The sequence below is a fragment of the Canis aureus genome, chromosome 14 (assembly GCF_053574225.1).
Source record: "Canis aureus isolate CA01 chromosome 14, VMU_Caureus_v.1.0, whole genome shotgun sequence".
Lineage (NCBI taxonomy): Eukaryota > Metazoa > Chordata > Mammalia > Carnivora > Canidae > Canis > Canis aureus.
This window is the reverse complement of record NC_135624.1, coordinates 30,030,362-30,049,935: the sequence shown is the minus strand read 5'-3', so window position 1 is coordinate 30,049,935 and position 19,574 is coordinate 30,030,362. Positions and strand designations below refer to the sequence as shown.

General features: G+C 38.1%; 1 protein-coding gene across 13 annotated transcripts in view; it reads left to right on the top strand.

The window, feature by feature from the left end:
• CYRIB (CYFIP related Rac1 interactor B) overlaps positions 1 to 19,574 on the top strand; it is a 147,877-nt gene that overhangs the window by 123,121 nt on the left and 5,182 nt on the right. For 12 of the 13 annotated variants that reach the window (XM_077847260.1, XM_077847253.1, XM_077847258.1 and 9 more), the window contains 7 exons: positions 4,398 to 4,503; positions 10,327 to 10,463; positions 11,540 to 11,617; positions 13,685 to 13,801; positions 14,692 to 14,771; positions 16,052 to 16,178; positions 18,191 to 18,261. In XM_077847260.1, the coding sequence (XP_077703386.1) occupies positions 4,398 to 4,503; positions 10,327 to 10,463; positions 11,540 to 11,617; positions 13,685 to 13,801; positions 14,692 to 14,771; positions 16,052 to 16,178; positions 18,191 to 18,261 (716 nt within the window). The remainder of the gene's footprint in view (positions 1 to 4,397; positions 4,504 to 10,326; positions 10,464 to 11,539; positions 11,618 to 13,684; positions 13,802 to 14,691; positions 14,772 to 16,051; positions 16,179 to 18,190; positions 18,262 to 19,574) is intronic. The other variant, XM_077847263.1, reaches the window with a different exon arrangement.

Here is a 19,574-nt window from a genome sequence, read left to right as displayed (position 1 = left end):
TTATACTTTTTATACTTCTTTATACTTTTGGAGAGGAAGAGAGAATGTAACTTTTTGTGGCCTTTTGTCCTGCTACTCTTTTTTTCCACTCCTCCTGTGCTTCTGGGAGAAGGCTGTTGTCATCCTTGTGGTCTGGACTCCCCCCGACTCTGTCTGATGACTTTATACCATGGAGCAAATATTTGGTGTGGTCGCCTCAATTCTCTTGTCATGAGCCTCTGAACTTGTTCAGGCTTCTGTCCATCTCTTATTCCACTTCTTCTCTTTTTCAGAAGAAGCTGTGTCTCTACTTGTTATCAAGACTAATTTCTTTACCTTTGTTCTGCATCTTCCTCTGAAACTTTACTCTTTTAATTATTTCTTCTCTTAATTACATCTTCTGTGTTTTTTCTTCTGTTGACTTCTTCCCATCAGAATATACTCCGGTGGCCTCTACCACCAAAAGAAACACCCAGCCTCTGGACCTTATCTCTTTCTCATCACTGTATTTCTTAAGGTCATTGCCGTGTTTCTTCAATCCCCCTCCCCTTATGCTTCTTTTATTATGTGTATAACAGTGCAGAGGTTGTCAAAGTGTTGGGTTTACAGTCCATATCCATCCAGCTCCATTCCTCTAATGACATACGGAGTGTTAGTGAAGCCAGAATTAAGTGTAGGCATCAGATGATTCAGGACGATTTAGTTTTGGACTAAGGGGTCACAGGTTTTGGTGATTGACTGAATGTTTAATATAAGGGAGAAGGGGAGTTAAATGATTCCAGGGTTTCTGGTTTAGATTAGCCACTGGTAATATCATTAGCTGAGGGAAATTATAGATAACATGCATTCCATTTTTTACCTCTCCTGCTCTGGACTGTTTGTTCCCTGAATGTCTTGCACATATACTTTCCTTCCTTTACATCCCAGTAATTAATTCCCCCTTACTCTGTTGCCCCAGTACTTTGTACACATTTCTTTTATGGTAACCATCGCTTTTTTTAAAAATTTCTGAAATTTAATGTTGATAACTCCACCACCACCTACAGCTTGAGGAGCATAACCCTGGTTTCTTACTAATTTGTGTGTCATCAGCACCTAAAACAGTGTTTAGGAAGCAATTAGTAACTGTTGCAGAAGTAAATAGAAGAGCTTAGATGAATCTTGCCAATATCATTAGTTTAAGTGAAACCTTAAGATTTTAGTAAATGAAGGCATGTAATCATTTCTGTAAAATTCAAGTCCTGAACGTTTAAACATATTTCAAAAAATCAAAAATTTGTGGAAATGGAAGGTTTAAATGATTAGACAAGACCTTAATTAACTAATTAATGAATTATTTCCTTATAGGTCACAACAATTCACAATTTGTTATGTTTGGTGTTTCCATATTGATTATCATTAATACTATTCTTAATTCAGTTTTATATCGTTTCTTTTAAAATTTATTTTATAATTGAATTCTGATCAGTTTTTTATAGTTGTCTCCCATAAACAATAAAGAAAAAACATCTCATTCACTGTAGAGCTATAGACTATTACCTATTTTTAAGGTTAGAGCCTTTAGGATTTTTTTTTTTTTTTAACTTAACCAAGTGAAGGGTTACTCTGCTTCTGTGTGGGAAGGCTCACTGCAGAGTTTTTATACTGACTTAATGAAATGTGTATATTGACTTAATTGAATGCAGTTATCATCTTCCAAAAGAGGGGAAAATGATGGAAAAGCTTACATAGGAAGTCATTGCAAAGAGGACTCAGCTGTGAAACCAGAAACTTTAGACGCAATGACCAAAGGTTGGAGTTGTCCTTGGATACTCTGATCACCCAATTTAGTGCTGTAGCCACATTTGGTGCAAGTGTGCTTGTGGCATTCATGATTGATCAGGCGGGAAAGTAAATAAATGTCACAAAGTTAAAGTTTATATAGGAAAATAACACTGAAGAACAACACTAAAAGGAAAGGGGAGAATCACAAGAGATGGGAAGAGATTCACCTGACCAGGCTTTGAGACTTATTATAAAGGTACCTTCATTAATTCTTTGGTAAAAGAATTAAAGACAGAGAAATTAGGTAAATAAAATAGATAAAAAATATGTAAGCTAGAAAACTCTTAAAACCACATTTGTGTCTTCTGTAGATGAAGTGTGTAACTATTCAAGCATTTGAAGAAATTTTCACTGAGGAGTGCATATTGATGTTTGGGTTTAACTCTGTAAAAAATTTCTGAATAATAGGAAAACAAGAAAGGAAGGTACAAATAAAAACTGATTATATACAAATATACAAAGAACAGCTGTAACTGCAGTAACTGTCAATATGAAGACCAATAAACTTGGTAGAACAACCATTCTACCTATGGAAAAACACAGACAATAGAAAAAACTGTTCAGATTTACTAATAAGTGCACATCACTGACATGCAGTTATATATGATAATACATTGTTAAAAGCTCAGTTATTGGGTGCTTTATGAAGGAACAGGTAGTCTTTTTTTTTTTTAGGAACTGGTTGTCTTAATGCAAGTTCTATTATAAAATGATTGCCTTTTTGGAGGTCACTTTGGCAGTGTGTAAAATAAGATTTATAGAATTCTTTGTACTCTTGTATTGGCTTACATTTTAGAAAATATTCTCAGAAAAACTATCATTCGAGAGGAAGGTAAATGTGAAAACCTATGGTTAAGATGTGGAATTACATATTTTTTAAATAGTGTTTTAATACAGAATCTATTAAATAAAGCTTATTCTCTAGGATGAACCACTAGTCAGGGAAATAAAAATTCCTCACTACTGTTTGATATATCTGTACAGGGTTAATATTTTTGAAAATGAGTTACCATATCTGCTCCACGACACTCTCACTGTTGACATGTATTAAGTGCCCTTCTGCATGTTGGGGTGTGCTGGGTGCTATACCAAAAATGTTGCCTAACACAGTGTAACTGATGTGAAAGGAGAAGGAATTAGAGTGAGAACCATAACATGTTGTCATAAAAGGAAAACCAATGTCTCAGTTCTAAATCGAGGCAGGGCAGGGTTAGGGAAGTAGTTAACTCAGTTGTGAAAGTGGGTAATGTTTGCTAGAGCATTTTGATATTATGAGAATGAGTTGATACTTTGAAAAATATTTATTTATTTATTTATTTAGATTTTATTTATTCATGAGAGACACAGAAAGAGAGAGGGAGAAGCAGGCTCCATGCAGGGAGCCCAACATGGGACTCGATCCTGGGACTTCAGGATCACACCCTGGGCTGAAGGCAGGTGCTAAACTGCTGAGCCACCCAGGTGTCCCGAAAATAATTTTTAGATCCTTGTAAGAAAAGTTGAATATGATTCTCAGGAACAGAACAGAAAATTTTAATTTTCATCTATTTCCTGAATAATAAATAGATTTTTACTACTTGATATTAAACATTGCTAAAAAATAAAACATTTAAAAAAAAAACATTGCTGAGATGGGGCTTGAGGCTAAAAGAACACTTTTGTGTATGTCAGGATAGTATCACAGTCCCTTTGAAATATTTGTATTCATGTGAAAGAAGGAGTGTTATATGTAATGTCAGGTTTTCTTTAAAATTCTAGGTAGCCACATAAATGCGATTCACCTCAGAATTCTGTTGTGTTTGAACATCATTTTAAAATGTTTTATATAAGGGTGCCTGGGTGTGGTTCAGTTGGTTGAGCATTGGACTTGGGCTCAGGCCATGATCTCAGCCCCACATTGGGCTCCCTCCCAGTCTGCTTCTCCCTCTGCCACTTCCCCTCCTCATGCTCTCTCTCTTTCTCAAATAAATTAATACAATCTTTTAAAAAGATTTAAAAGGTTTTTAAAAAAATGATTTTATATAAAAAAAATCAAGAAAATTTGCATATAGTGGCAAGCTTTTGTAAGGCACATTATGTAAGTAATATATAGCCCATTTGTTTAGTTTGTAGCTTATTTATCAAAGCATTCCCTAAATCTATCTGGTTTCAATTTTATTTTGCTCTCTTGTTTTTCAGTTTGAGGTGGATAGAGTCAGAGTACTAATGCCTTGAGAAAATCTAAACATGTCAATAACCTCCTGATAATGTTTATAAGGACCCCCATATGCTCTCCCCATCTTGGTTACGAGTTTCAGCTTTCAAATAGCATGTTTAGCTTGTTTGAAGATGTTAGAGAAACCAAGCCAGATTGTTGAAAAAAGCATTAAGTTCCATAAAAGATTAAACAAATGAAAGATGAAAGCAAGAAAATCCATCTCTTTGGGAGTGACCCTCTATATTCACAAAAGATTGCCTAATGATTTGAAAGACTGGTCATATTTTATTGAGTATACCAGGGTTTCCTATGTTTGCTGAAACCTATATTTTAATGTAAAAATAATACTGTTTTGATTTTGAAAACTCTAACTCTTTTTATTCTTTGGATTTTGAAGGCAATCCAGCATCCAGCAGATGAGAAGTTGCAAGAGAAGGCTTGGGGTGCAGTTGTCCCACTAGTAGGCAAATTAAAGACATTTTATGAATTTTCTCAGAGGTTAGGTAAGTTGAAAGTTTTGTAATTATGACTTCCCTAGTGAAAAAGACATATATTGATAAGGAATTAATATAGAATATTTTGTGTTCACCTTGCTAAATTTGTATGCTACATAGGTACAGCAGTCTTGTTAGACTGTAAGATTACAGCATAATCTTACCATCCCTATCAACCCAGGTCTTTAATTTCTTTAGATCATTTCTCCCAAAAAAATTATATCTTCCACAAGGAAATGACTGATTTCTTTTTTTGTAGCCTAAAAGATCCTAGTATGAGAAACCACTTGGTAGAATTTCTCTCCATCTCTACAGCAAATCCTGTCCCATATGTGATAACTAGTCCTCAGGCCCTTGGGCTATTTAGATTCTTGTATTCTTAAAGATCATTACTGATTACAGTCAGTTCGTGTATCTAAAATAGTACAAGAGAAATAGCAAGTTGATGATGTGCCCACAGGTATTTAGGGAGTTATTAAAATAAAAAGCATTCGAAATCATTTGCTTTTTCCCTAGTATGGGAAAAATTCTTCAGAGATCAGCGTTGTGCCTTCCATACAGTGAGTAAGCAAAATTGGAATTCCCTTTATTGGAAAAGAAGGAGGCAGAGCAGGTGAGATTTAGGCAATTAGTCCCTGGAGTCATTTGAAAGATGGAAGTTGCCAAGTTTTAAAAATGGGTAATTATTTGGGTTCTGTATCTTGTTGTTGTTTCTAAGTCTCTAGATGCTTGGGAAAAATCAGTAGCTTAGGCAGTGATTGGTCAGTCAGCAGCATCTCAGTTGGCTTTAGCGATCTCTGTGGCAAAGCATTTCTTTGCACTACCATAGGGCTTGTGCTTTCCAGTGTCCAGCAGGTCCCTATCACTTCCTAGTTTTTTATATCTGGCTGTCTATACCTTCATATCAGCTACTTGGGCCACTTGGTCTGCAGCCTGCTTGAAAGCTGGGTTCATTTTTTTTTTTTTTCTTTTTAATGCCTAGGTTTTTTAAAAACTGAGAGAACTGCTGTTTTTCCTTAGATGAAGTACAGACTGTTAAAGGTACAGATTGTTGAGATAGAAGTGTTGGTATAACTTTTCTTACTAGAAATAAGAATTATAACTTCTTTTCTCAAGCGCAACAGTTCTTTCACACTGCCAGCCTTTTTGATCAAGTATCTATACTTGATCTATAGGTCTATAGTTTTGTGACCTCATTGACCTCATTGAGGTCTTCTAATTGTGGTTATCTTTACTCCTTCATCTTTAGAGTGTTTCTTGCACTGCTAGTTTCTAGCTGCCTTTGAAGTTATATGTCTTTAGATGGTGCTCAGGCCTCCTGAGGCTCATCTTAGTCTCTTAGCATTCGCTACTTTAAAAGAATAATTGTAAACTAGGCTGAACCAGTTAGGCTTCCATGTTTTCTTATGTTTTAACTATCGGAATTAAATCAGGCTAGTGGTATGTGTTCCATTTCAGCAGAATGGTATTTGTAACATAGGTAATAGCAAGAAGCTGTCATCTTTCATACATCCTGTCAGAGCCTGGATCTTTGATTAACTCTAGCGACTTCTCTGTAAAGTTATGAGCAAAGTACAAATTTAACATAGGACAGTTTACATCTCTTTGCCAGTAACCTGGTTAGTAATGTTTCCAGTTTCCTTGTTGACAGAAGCACATCTTTGTTTACATATGATAGAAACTCTTTGTCTCTTGAGTGAGTGAGGGATGAATTAATGGTTAAACACATCTGCTGTATCAAATATGTATTGGGTATTTAGGAGAAGCAATAATAATGGACTTTGGGCTTTGGAGGCATAGCTTCCTATTTAAAATCTGCTGTTTGCTAAGTATTGGTTGTGTGGTCTTGACCACATGAGCTTCAGTATCCTTTCTGGACCTGAGTCTGGTGAACCATCTGGTTTATATCCACTAAACCTCCTCTCTCCTCTTCCTACTTGAGCCACAGGTGAGGATAAACATTACAAATAGCCCATAAAGCGCCAGCTGTCAAGATACATGTGATCATTCAGAATCTTGCAGTCCCAAGAAGAGAGTTGCTTGGCTTCAGCATCACAGATATACAGTGGTGTGTACCCCAGAAGAGAGATCCTGATCCCTTGCCAGTTTGCATATTTATAGAGACACAGGGAAGGAATCTCTTGACTAATTTGGAAGACACAGTGACCTTTGTCGACAAGGTTAACGTTGCTGGCCTGGGATAGTTCCTGTACTTGTTTCAGCCCGAGGCTTTCTGAGTTGAGGCACCTCATTGAAGGTTGTATGATCAGAGAGTAAACAGACTCCTTTGGCTTTTCTTGGTGTTTCTCCTGTACTAAAGGAGCACTTTTGGGCAGCCTGGGTGGCTCACCGGTTTAGCACTACCTTCAGCCCAGGGCCTGATCCTGGAGACCTGGGATCGAATCCCATGTCAGGCTCCCTGCCATGGGGCCTGCTTCTCCCTCTGCCTGTGTCTCTGCCTCTCTCTCTCTCTCTCTGTCTCTGTCTCTGTCTCTCTCTCTCTCTCTGTCTCTCATGAATAAATGAATAAATTTTTTTTAAAAAAGGAGCACTTTCCACAGGGACTTCCTCTTCCTAGGCATCCAGTTGTTTTCCCTTATTCTACTTTGTAGCCTAATCTGTCTTTATTATTTCTCCCAGTTGGTCTTTTCCTTGCAATTTTGTGCACTCATCTATCAGCTAATTTCTTCTAGAATTTAGAGTTTAGTAGCCTGTTAATTTCTTCATGTCACCTATCTTTCCTAAGAACCCTAATCACATGATTTTGTTTTAGGAGCTCCATCAGTAAGACCACAGTCCTTACATCATCTCTTCTTTGACCTCTCTTTCTTTCCAACTCAGCCAGAGACCTGAGCCACCTTCTGGGATCTTCTGTCTCTGATTCCTTTCTTGACACAGGCCATTCTATTCTAGACCAGTAGGACTGTTTTGTATCCAGAGAAGTTCCCAAGATGAGAGGCTGATGCAGGTGCCTCAAAGTCAGATAATCAGTGTCCTTGTTTTTAGATGACCTTTTTCCATAGATTTGCCATTGAGGGCTCCAGCCATTCAGGAACTGAAGTCTTCCAACATGGTTACCAGCTATCCCACCTGAGCCAAGTGACTGGACTGCACTCCACAGGGGAGGGGCTGTGCCATCCCCCAAAGTTTTAGAGCACTGCAAATGTTACATTAACCCTGAGACTTGATAAATCTAGAAAACGCAACTTTCTTTTTTTCTACAACAGCCTGTAACAGTATTGGGGTGTGGATGCGCACACGTGTGTGTTGAATGGTTTTTACTATTCTCCTCTCTCTCAGACTTTGCTTTGCACTTACATCAATACTGACAAATGGAATGAATCTTGAGATGAATAAACCATTTTTCAAAATAGCTAAAATGTACTTTTCCTCTTAATTGGCTTTCATATCCACTCTTATACTTCTATATGCCATCCGTCCGTCCTCCTGTAATCCATCCTACACATAGCAGATGAAGTGGAGTTTTCATAAACATTAATCTATTATGCTTAAGTAGTTTCTCCAGGGGAATTAGAATGACAAGACCAGAACACTTGGTATGGAACATAAATTATATGCATATTGTGCTAGTCTTGGGTTACTCTCCTTGCATCTCTGTTCTACTTATGTTGGTCTTCTTGCAGTTCCTCTGCTATGTCCTGCTCCTCTCAGCTCAGGATCTGGCTCACTGCCCTCTTGCTCATCCTTAGTGTACACTTCACTTTCAGCCCAAATGTCACTTACTTAGAGGGCTTTTTCCTGAGCCTTCAACTAGGTGAGGTTCTCTTTTTATATCTTTCCATTCTATCGTGTACTTCTTAACGTATGTTAAACTGTAATAATTTGTCCTTCTCTTCTCTGTGTAGTCACGCTCCAGGTAGGCCTAGGGAATATGTTGGCTTTCATTTCTGTTCCCCAGTACCTGGCACATAGTAGACAATCCGTACATTTCCTGACTTGCTATGGAAAAAAGAACTGTCATTTGAAGTTACTGTGTAGATGACAAATAACATCTGTGTAGTGTCTAGTTCAGTACTAATACATGTTAGACATATAAGAAATACCTACTATGTAGTAATCCCTAGATTCACGTTTTTTAAGGTTACAGAACACTAGGTAGAATGTTGCTATATTTGAGAGACAGTTTATTGTGTATTATGGTGGAAAGAGTAGGACTGCAGAGTCAGAAACATCTTGAATTTATTAGCTATACCCTTGGGGGTCTAACTCTTTGAAACTTGGTATGTACCCATCTGTAATGCTTATATATGAGTCAGTGGTAAAAGTTACATAAAAGACGAGGTCATGTGCACAGCAGGGATGTTAGTTCATGGTAGGGTCTTCATAAATAGTAGAGCTAGTATTTTTTTTTAAGTTAAGGATTGATGATCTGACATAAATTTATTGTTTACTCAATAATCTGACATTTATTCATTAGTGTCAGATCACCATCTACTATTATAAATTGTTTTCTCTGAAAAGAATCTGGCATTTTTAGAATTCAAGATTCTAAAATCTGTGAATTAGTTTGATATTTATTTTTTATTTTTATTTTTTAATTTTTATTTATTTATGATAGTCACACACACAGAGAGAGAGAGAGAGAGAGGCAGAGACATAGGCAGAGGGAGAAGCAGGCTCCATGCACCAGGAGCCCGACGTGGGATTCGATCCTGGGTCTCCAGGATCGCGCCCTGGGCCAAAGGCAGGCGCCAAACCACTGCGCCACCCAGGGATCCCAGTTTGATATTTATTTTTTAAGTGAAATATCAGTATTTCCACTTATATTTTATATATACATTTTAAAATTTTACTTAAATTCAATTTGCCAACATACAGTATAACACCTAGTGCTCATTGCATCATGTGCCTTCCTTAATGCTCATCACCCAATTACCCCATCCTTCCACCCACCTCCCCTTCTGCAACTGTTTGTCTGTTTCCCAGAGTCTCTCATGGTTGGTCTTCCTCTCTAATTTTTCCCTGCTCAGATTCCCCCCACCTTTCCTTATGGTCCCTTTCACCAATATTTCCATTTTTAAAAAACACAGTAGGGTCACCTGGGTGGCTCAGTGGTTTGGCGCCTGCCTTCAGCCCAGGGCATGATCTTGGAGACCGGGATCAAGTCCTGCATCAGGCTCCCTGCATGGAGCCTGCTTCTCTCTCTCTGCCTGTATCTCTGCCTCTCTCTCTCTGTCTCTCATTAATAATAAATAACTAAAATCTAAAAAAAAAAAAAAAACACGGTATATGTTAGTCTAACATTCCAAAAAGAGCAATTATTTCGAAGGGATCATCTTATATAACGAATTAGAGAATATTTATATCGTGATTCTAAGATGCCAAGTTCTCAGACATTCAGGAAGCTAATAATTTAAGCCAAATACTTTGTTTCCTTTAGTATTTGAACAAAAGCAATTTGTGTTTATAAATAAGCAACATATTCAAAATATGAGAAGTTGGTAATTCATTCCCAGCCATGTAGAGATTTGACTGTGTGGACATGATGCCACTGAAGAAGTTAACTCAGCTGTAGGTAACCCTTACCAGTTCATAAAAATCAGCACAGTGCTGATCCTGGTGTTTAATTCAGGTTTACATTCTGCGTTATTTTGATTTGGGGTTTATGGAATTATAAAACCGAATTGGTTTCTTTAAGGCTTTTATTCTGTTAAACGCTATTCAATTTCAGTGATTGTATTTAGATAATACAACTTTTGAAGAGACTTTATTTCTATGGGAATTAAAATCATAACGTTTATAAATAGCTCGCTTTTTAATAAACAAAAATCAGGGAGATACAGCTTAACATTTTAATCTTCCTTTCTTTAGAAGCAGCACTAAGAGGTCTTCTGGGAGCCTTGACAAGTACCCCATACTCTCCCACGCAGCATCTAGAGCGAGAGCAGGCTCTTGCCAAACAGTTTGCAGAGATCCTTCATTTCACACTCCGGTTCGACGAGCTCAAGGTAGGACTTTGTGCTGCCCCTGAGTGCATGGGCATTGTGAGCCTTTCAGTGAGCATTGTAGGAAATGCCTGGTGACTTTGTCAAAGTGTGTTTTCATGGTATTTGTGGGTCCTAAGTGAAACATGGAAAACTAGATTTAAATGTTATAACAGGTCTTTTGATATATTTCGTGCGTAGAAAATAAATAGCAAATTACCCAATACTCAGTCTTCACTTAGCTTCATTTTTTTAAATATTTCTAGAACAATATTGACCTTTTCTAATATTATTTTTTCTTTTCTGCTCATCACTAGCCTATTTTCAGGATCCCTTTATATAAAAATGTTAAGATCCTTCCTCCCTCCCTCCCTCTTTCTTTCCTTCTCTCCTTCCTTCCTCCTTCTTCCTCATCTCTCTATCTCTCTTCCTATTTCCCTGTACACCCATCCTCCCTTTGTTAGAAGGACTGAAGGTAAAGAAACAAGTACTAACTTCTGTATGAGGAGACCTGATCCACTTGAGGCTCTGTCACTGTAACTAGGTATAAGGCAGGTCCTTTGACTTTCCAGACCTTAGGGACCTTGTCTGATAAATGGAGGAGATGGATTCCTAACTACAGCCTTTTATGATTGCATAACAGGAAATTGTTCTCTTTTATTAATACTTTGAGTACAAAGGATTTATATATAAAATTTTAGTCTGAGGATTGCCTTCATATACACATAATTTATTGTAATAATTAAAAACAAATGCTTACCTTTTTCTTCTTGTTTTTGTTTATTTGGTAATATTGGCCTTTGAGAAACCTTTGAGTGTATTACCCAAAATTATTGAAAAGGGGAAGTATATGAATCATGACTGTAAAACAGTCTACATGGTTTATATATTCAGTAAGGACTAAGTACAATGTTATATAATTTAGATACAAAAAGCTGTCTTGGCTGATACCAGTTTTAGTTCTTAAAATGGTATTACAAAGTAGGAAGTGTTACTTAACTAGTTAAAACTGTATCTAATAGATTTTTCACTTTTACACTATCATTACACTGTTATTTAGGGTGCATAATACATTTTTCTTTCATAAATGTCTTCTTTAGATGACAAATCCCGCCATACAGAACGATTTCAGCTATTATAGAAGAACATTGAGTCGTATGAGGATTAATAACGTCCCAGTAAGTTAATGCTTTGAATCGGGGGTATAGTAATAATAGCCATTAGTTTGGTTGTTCATGTGCTCATCCATTCAGATACAGTCAGTAACCCACTATGGGCTGTAGCTGTGAGGAGAAAGGGCAAGATATCATAGACCACACAAAGTGCTGGCCTGTTCTTCCACTGAGTCCCTTTAGTCCTGATGATCCTCGAATAAAATTGCTATCATTGATACTTACAAAATTTCCCTGTGTATTCTCATTTTATTTATTTTTTAATGTTTTTAAGGGTTTTTAAGTAATTTCTTTTTCTTTTTTTTTTTTAAGTAATTTCTACACCCCCACAGGGCTCAAACTCACAACCTTGAGATCAAAAGTTGCACGCTCTCCTGGCTGAGCCGGTCAGGCATCCCATGTGTAATTTTATTTTAATTATACAAAAGTTAGTGAATTAATGGTTTTGAGTTTTTTGACCCCCTAGTCTTAGAATGGAAGAGTCCTGGAGAAAAGTTGGCCTGGAATGGGATACTAATATTGGCAAGAGGAGAGAGTAAGGTCATGGCTATGAGCACTTCTGTGCCTGTTCTTGGCTGTTTAACTGCACTTCTAGTTTATTTAGGCTTGATTGCCCTTGATTTCTCCTTGTCTTCACCCTTTTCTACCTCCAGGGAGTCAAATACTATAAGTAAAATCTTAAATAGAAAACATTCTCTTTTTCTCTAGGGATTTTGAGGTACTTTGTGCTACTACTTTGTGCTAATTGGTGTGAAAAAAGGGGAAATTTCTAGGATCAGCCTTACAGCCTCAACTAGATAGTTTAATAAAGAAGGATTACATAAGTGTAAGGAGTGGTAAGTACTATAAGAAAGTGCCAAAGGAAAGACTGTTCTTCCCCTCCCCCCCTTTCTTCATTGAATCCATATTTCTGAAGTGGCTGCTATAAGACAGAGCTTGGTAGGGAGAAGGATCTCTCTTCATGAAGCATCTGTTATTTTACATCAGTTTGGTTTTGCATAGACCAGTTCCTGCTGTGAGGCTGAACTTACCATGTCTTTTTCAGAGCCACCGTGTAAAATCATATGAGATCAAATCAAAACAAAACAGAACACGTAACACCCAGTCAGTCCTCTGGTATAGCCATCCTGCTACTCCTTAAGGCCAAAGACTGTTAAATCACCACTTCCCTGTCTTTTGCCCTCAGTAATTATAGGTACATCCAACTGTTGTCAGGTGAAATATTTTCTCTTCCTCACTCACCCCTTTCCATCTTAGTTCTTCTGTCCCAGTTGAGAGCCTCATTCACTCTCTGGCAGGCATTCTGTAGCAGAATTCATTTTTTGACCTATGATCTCTTTCTTTTTTGGCACACTCTGCCTACCACCATCAGTCAACTTGCTTTAGAAAATTACCTTAATTGTTGTTCCTTTCTTCTAACATGTTCAGGGGGCCCCCTGTTATGTGCAGAGGAAAAATATGAACTTAAGCTGGAAGCTAAGACACTTGCAGCCTGACCCCAGCCTTCCTTCCCAGCCTTATTGTTCCCTGGCCCGTGCCCCTTATGACACTGAACACACTGGGTTACACTCTAAGCCACTTGAAATGGTTGGAATGCTGTGGTTACCTGCCCATCATCACCTGCAAACGCAGGGTCTTCAGAGTCCACTTTAGTTTCTTCCAGTCTGATAGTCTTCCCTCTCACCTCCTTTTTTGGTCATCACGTCTTAGTATGTTATTGTGGGTCCCTGCATGGTCTTGAAAAGGCAGCCAGGGCAGTGACCTTATCTCCCTGTCTTCCATAGCCTTGTTACAGTAGGCAGGCCATCCAGGTTTTACTCAGTTGCTTAATATCATTTATAGTATTTGAAAGGAAGTTCATCTTTCTGAAAAATTGCTTAATATCATTTTTAACCCGTTTTTAAAGAATATTTAAGTATTTGCACAAGAAGGTCTAAAATAGAGTTTAAGAGCATTTGTTAGAGTAATTTTACAAGCATTAGCAAAAGAAGCACTCTGCCTAGGTTCTTTTATAAATGTTATGATATTTAACAATTTATGAACTGATATTACATGCTCTTTTTTTCCACACAGGCAGAAGGAGAAAATGAAGTAAATAATGAATTGGCAAATCGAATGTCTTTGTTTTATGCTGAGGCAACCCCAATGCTGAAAACCTTAAGTGATGCCACGACAAAATTTGTATCAGAGGTAAGTGTTGCCTGAACAGCTAGCTAGTCTTCATGTTGTGGTTCTTCTTCCTGTCTGCAGCCTTGGTGACCTCTGCAGGCCCTGTGGCATTGCCATCCCTGTGCGTGTGTGGGTGGACTCCTGTCCCTTCCCCAAGGCCCACATGTACACATCTACCTGCCTATCCAGCTTCCCTTTGGATGCATAGTCAACACTTAAGTGGTATTGTGGCCAAACCAAAGTCTTGGTGTTTTCTCCCAACCTTGCCCTTTCTTCGTCTTTTCCTACTTAATTAATAGTACCCCTGCAAAAGCAAGCTAACTTAGGGGTTATCATCTTGAATTCCTTTCTTTATTTCACTTCTTACATCTCCTCTGTCAGTGTTATTGATTCTCCCTCCAAAATATACCCTGAATCTGAAAACTTAGCCTCTCTCTTTGCTCTGCCTCCCTGGATTGGCCCACTGTCCTCTCACCTAGATGACAGTATTCATTTTCCTGCTGGTCTTATTTCTTCTGCTCTTGCCCCACTATAGTCCTTTCTCCAAAGAGCAGCCAAGTAAAAACTACAGGCCCTTCTTTTCTCTGTTTAAAATGTTTCTGGTGACTTCCCAGTATAAGGAATAAAATCCCCATACTTCATGGCCCGTGAGGCCCTGTCTGCATGTAATGGTTGTTTCCACTCAGCTGGAAGGTAAGTGACTCTCAGGAGAGCAGGGTCTTGGTTCTCTTGCTCATAGCCATATTTGAGAGCTTAGAACAGTACCTAGAATGTACCTAGTACATTTTTTACAAAATTAGAGGAGTAGGAACCAAATTTTAAAGTTGTCAGTTTTTCACCTTATACTAGGTTTTAAATAATACTAAAGTAGTAACTATCACTTTCACTTTTTTCTCCACATACTTTTACAGAATAAAAATTTACCAATAGAAAATACCACAGATTGTCTAAGCACCATGGCTAGTGTATGCAGAGTCATGCTCGAAACACCGTGAGTATTAGCTGATCTTTTTCACTTTAACAATCTTATGGAAACAGTTGTTTAGATATGAATATGTCTTATTTGGAAGGCAGAAATTAAATATATCTGAAGTATCCATTGCTTATATATGAACAATATGAAGATAGTTTGAAGCTAATGTAACTTCTGGTTAAGTAGAAAGTACAGTGGGTTTTCAGGTACCTAAGACCAGTCAGACAAACTTACTAGATGCTTTAAATGGGGAATTTTGTGATGCTTTTATTGGAGATAGGGAAGAGCTTTGCTGTTTTGATTACGCTTCTCATCAGCATTCTCTCCTTTTCAGTGAAGAACCTCACCTTGTCTTTTTGCTAGAGGGCTACAGAGTTACTCTTCTATTTGTCCCTTTCTCTCAGTGTTAGTTTACAGTCTTAATTTTATTTATCTATTTATTTTTTGGTTGACACTAATCTGAATTCTCTTCTGGGTTTCCCTTCACTTTCAACGCATTTGTCATATATGCCACAGTGGTGTCTGGCTGGATTTTCTTATCAGCAGGCAGAAAGAATTCCTCCTGGATTCCTAAATAGCATATGGTTTTATTAGGTAACTTGTTTTTGTGGAGCTTTTCATTTTCCAAAGCACTATTATACACATCATCTTACTGGAAAACCTTATGAAGTAGGAGGGCAGCTCTTCATTATTGTTTCCAGTAGAGGAGTGAGGTCCTGGGAAGTCAAGGGGCTTTTTTATGCACAGTGGCCGATTGGCCACACATATGCCTGGATGGCTCCATCCTGGTTCTAGGTGCTTTCCGCTATGTCACACTGCCTTATATATAGACAAAAGTTCTATCCCTTTTTCCAAATGAGAGAAGAATATGAGTGAATTTTAGTAAAATTAGAATCCAAATACAATAATGTAAATGCTTATATTAAGTTAGCTTCTAAATAGCAAACCTATTGCTCCATTAAGCTAGTGGCTTTTCCCATCATATTGGTGGGAACAGCCTTTACAAAGCACCTGTGCTGAAACTACTTTGGGGCTACATTGATTTCTCTGATTTGCCTCATCTCTGCCAAGCAGAAGGAGTTACGGTAAACTAAGGAGGATGCAGAGATCAGAATACGTGTTATATCTGCTCCACCTACCTCAGTTGTCTAGGAATCTCACTGTGGAGAAAGGGGGGAGGGGTTATAATGCTTGTATTCCCTTTAGAGATCAACAGGATACATCTTTCAGCACCAGCTGAAAGGTGAATCAGCTCATTAAGTTATGCCTCATCCATCCACATATTTTCTACCCTCCAGGGAATACAGAAGCAGATTTACAAATGAAGAGACGGTGTCATTCTGCTTGAGGGTAATGGTGGGTGTCATAATACTCTATGACCATGTACATCCAGTGGGAGCATTTGCCAAAACATCAAAGATTGATGTAAGTTATATTGCTTTATTTAATTCCAAACCACTCCCATAAGTGAAAATCATAAGCGTTAATTTTATTTATAAGAGCTGCAGGTTGTACTCTGTCACAGACCTCTCAGTATTATAGTTTCTGATAATGGTGGGTTTCTGTTGCCTCTTATGTTGGACTTTATACAGTCATATATGGGTGGAGTAGTAGAGTAGAGTAGGACAGCTGGAGTCTTTTAACATGCCTCTGTGTCCCTCGTACTCCTCAGCAGTCCTTCTGCCTATTTTGCAATATAAATTTAAAAAATCAGACATAAGAAATTTCCTTTCATTCTTTGACCAAAGGCCATTTCAAACAAAAGACTTATTTCCAGATGTATATAGAATAGAAAGTCAGTAGAGGGGGCACCTGGGTGGCTTAGTCAGTTAAGCGTCTGCCTTCAGCTCAGGTCATGATCTCAGGGTTCTGGGATCCAGCCTCATGTTAGGCTCCCTGCTCAGGCAGGGAGTCTGCTTCTCCTTCTCACTCTGTGATCTCTCTGAGTCTCTCTTTCAAATAAATAAAATCTTCTTTTTTTGTAAGATTTTATTCATGAGAGACACTGGCAGAGGGAGAAGCAGGCTCCATGTAGGGAGCCTGATGTGGGACTCAGTCCCAGGACCCCAGGACCCCAGGATCACAACCTGAGCTGAAGGTAGATGCTCAACCACTGAGCCACCCAGGTGTCCCAAATAAATAGAATCTTTCAAAAAAAAAAAAAAAAAAAAAAAGTAAAGGTACTCCAATGAAAGAAAGACAATATAATATAGATTTTCTCCTCCCTCCCAATCATAACTTGTGGCCCTAGTCTGGGCTTCTATTTTGCTTATCTCTACAGAAGTTTATATTAGGAATAAAGCAGTTTCCTGATAGAGTTAGTTCAGGTTCTTGGCATTTCGTGTCTAGATTCCTGATTGCTAGCCAGCCTCCCTACCTTTCTTTATTCATGTCCATCCTCTGTGAAAAGAAATGAGTGAACATTTATTGAGTGATTACTATGTGTCAGGAATTTTATTCTTGTTTCCCCACTTCCTTTGAAAATACTCTGAGGATGTAGATGTTATCTCCTCCATACTAACAGAAAATCTAACACTTAAGGAAATTACAAGTATAATTGCTAGAATGTTAGAATAGGATTTTGAACCCACATCTCCATGGCTTCCAAAGCCTGTGTGTTCTTTCTTTGAGGTGTTTTTGTTTTGTTTTGTTTTTTAGATTTTATTTAGTTAATTAGTGAAAGTACCTGCATAAGAGTGAGGAGAGGGGTAGATGGAGAGAGAATTCCCAAGCAGATGCCACACTGAGCGTGGAGCCCAGTGTGGAATTCCATCCCAGGATTCCAAGACCATGACCTGAGCTGCAATCAAGAGGAGGACACTTAACTGATTGAGCCACCCAGGCACTCTCAAGCCTGTGCTGGTTCTGCTATGCTCTGTTTTTCATAGTCCTCATAGTCCTTACATACCATCTTCACTGAGTTGTTTCCTTTTTATAGCCCGTAACAGCCCCTGCCTCATTAGTTACAGTTGAGTCTTCCTGGCATGTGAGGCCCTCTGTAAACTTCCCTGTGCTAGTCATTTAGTCCTGCAAGATTCTGTCCTCAGCGTGTGAAAAACTTTATTTTGATCAAGATGTTTGTCTACTTGGAAAGGCTCCTCTGTTCCTTGGCAGCGTGTCCATTCAGTCCTTCCATAAACTGCTCCACACCTTTTCTGGGAAGTCTTCCCTTAGCAACCCTTAGTTTTCTCATTAGTGTGCATGGTGCTTCTGTTTGACTGGTTCGGTTCTTAAAAAGTTTTGTTTGATAGAGAAACTGAAAATAACATTTGGGTAGGTTGTTTCCCTTCTAAGAATAATGATTTTAACATTTCTAGAATGTAATTGCTCAGGAGTTCCATAGTTGTGGTACTAATTTAAGTACTACTGTTTTGAGATAATGAATGTTATATAAGAAAACAAACATTTTTACCTTTTCTATTTCCTTTTCTTCTTAGATGAAAGGTTGTATCAAAGTTCTTAAGGACCAACCTCCCAATAGTGTAGAAGGTCTTCTCAATGCTCTCAGGTATGTATATGTACGTGTGCATATGTATAGAAAAAAAATATGTAAGAAAATGCTCCAAAATGCAAATATTACAAAGAATATGAGTATGTATGTTCATGTTAGAAATATGAAGATCTCATTTTGCATTATTGGTAATCCTGCTTTCAAATATTGGTTACAGTATTTCTACAATAAAGAGAGCATGGGAGGGGCGACTCAGATGAAAAAAGCAGTTTCATTTCTTTGCCAAAGATTTTGGCTTTCATTTTTTTGATTGTCTTGGGGTGTTTGTTTATTATTTTTTAAAGATTTTATTTATTTATTCATGAGAGACAGAGGCAAAGACACAGGCAGAGGGAGAAGCAGGCTCCACACAGGGAGCCCGATGCGGGACTCAATCCCAGGACCCCAGGACTACGCCCTGAGCCAAAGGCAGAAGCTCAACCGCTGAGCAACCCAGGAGTCCAGGGATGTTTGTTTTTTAATTTTTTTTTTAAATTTTATTTCTTTGAGAAAGTGAGAGAGCATCAGGGAGAGGGAGAAGTAGGCTCCCCACTGAGCAGGGAGCCTGATGGGGGACTCAATCCCAAGACCCTGAGATCATGAACTGAGCCAAAGGCAGCTTAACCAACTGAGCCACCTAGGTGCCCTGTTTTTAAATTTTTTAATGAATGTATAACGTGCTAATTGCAAATAAAATCCAGCAAACACAGGAAAATTTAAAGCAAAATAAGGAAATCACAAAATCTCACTATTTTGAAATAAACCTCTACTAACCTTTTGGTATATAGTCTTGTACAGCTTTTTCTTTACACTTGTAGATAGTCACAGATCTGTGATACTTTTTACAAGATACAGTACCATACAAACTCTTCTACAACTAGTTCTTTTCCCTTAATATAGTGTAATTACATTCCTAGTTTCACAGATACCTTTATTACTTTTGTATATTTCTTAAAATGAAAATAAAGCTGTTATTTGCTGTCTTTCCTCAGCTTAGACTGACTTAATGTAGTTACTGTGGCTCCTACAAATGCTGGCTTTTTTTTTAAGACAGGATTCTCTTTCTTTTTCTTTTCTTTTTCTTTCTTTCTTTCTTTCTCTTTCTCTCTTCCTCCCTCCCTCCCTCCCTCCCTCCCTCCCTCCTTCCTTCCCTCCCTCCCTCCCCAGTGTGGGGCTTGAACATACAACTCCCAAGATCAAGAGTCTCCTGCTCTACTCACTGAGCTAGCCAGGAGTCTCTTGAGTGCTGGAATATTTTTAAATGTAAATCTTAGCATATCCTAACATCTTGATTACAGAGATTTAATTTATAGTATAATATCCCTAACATA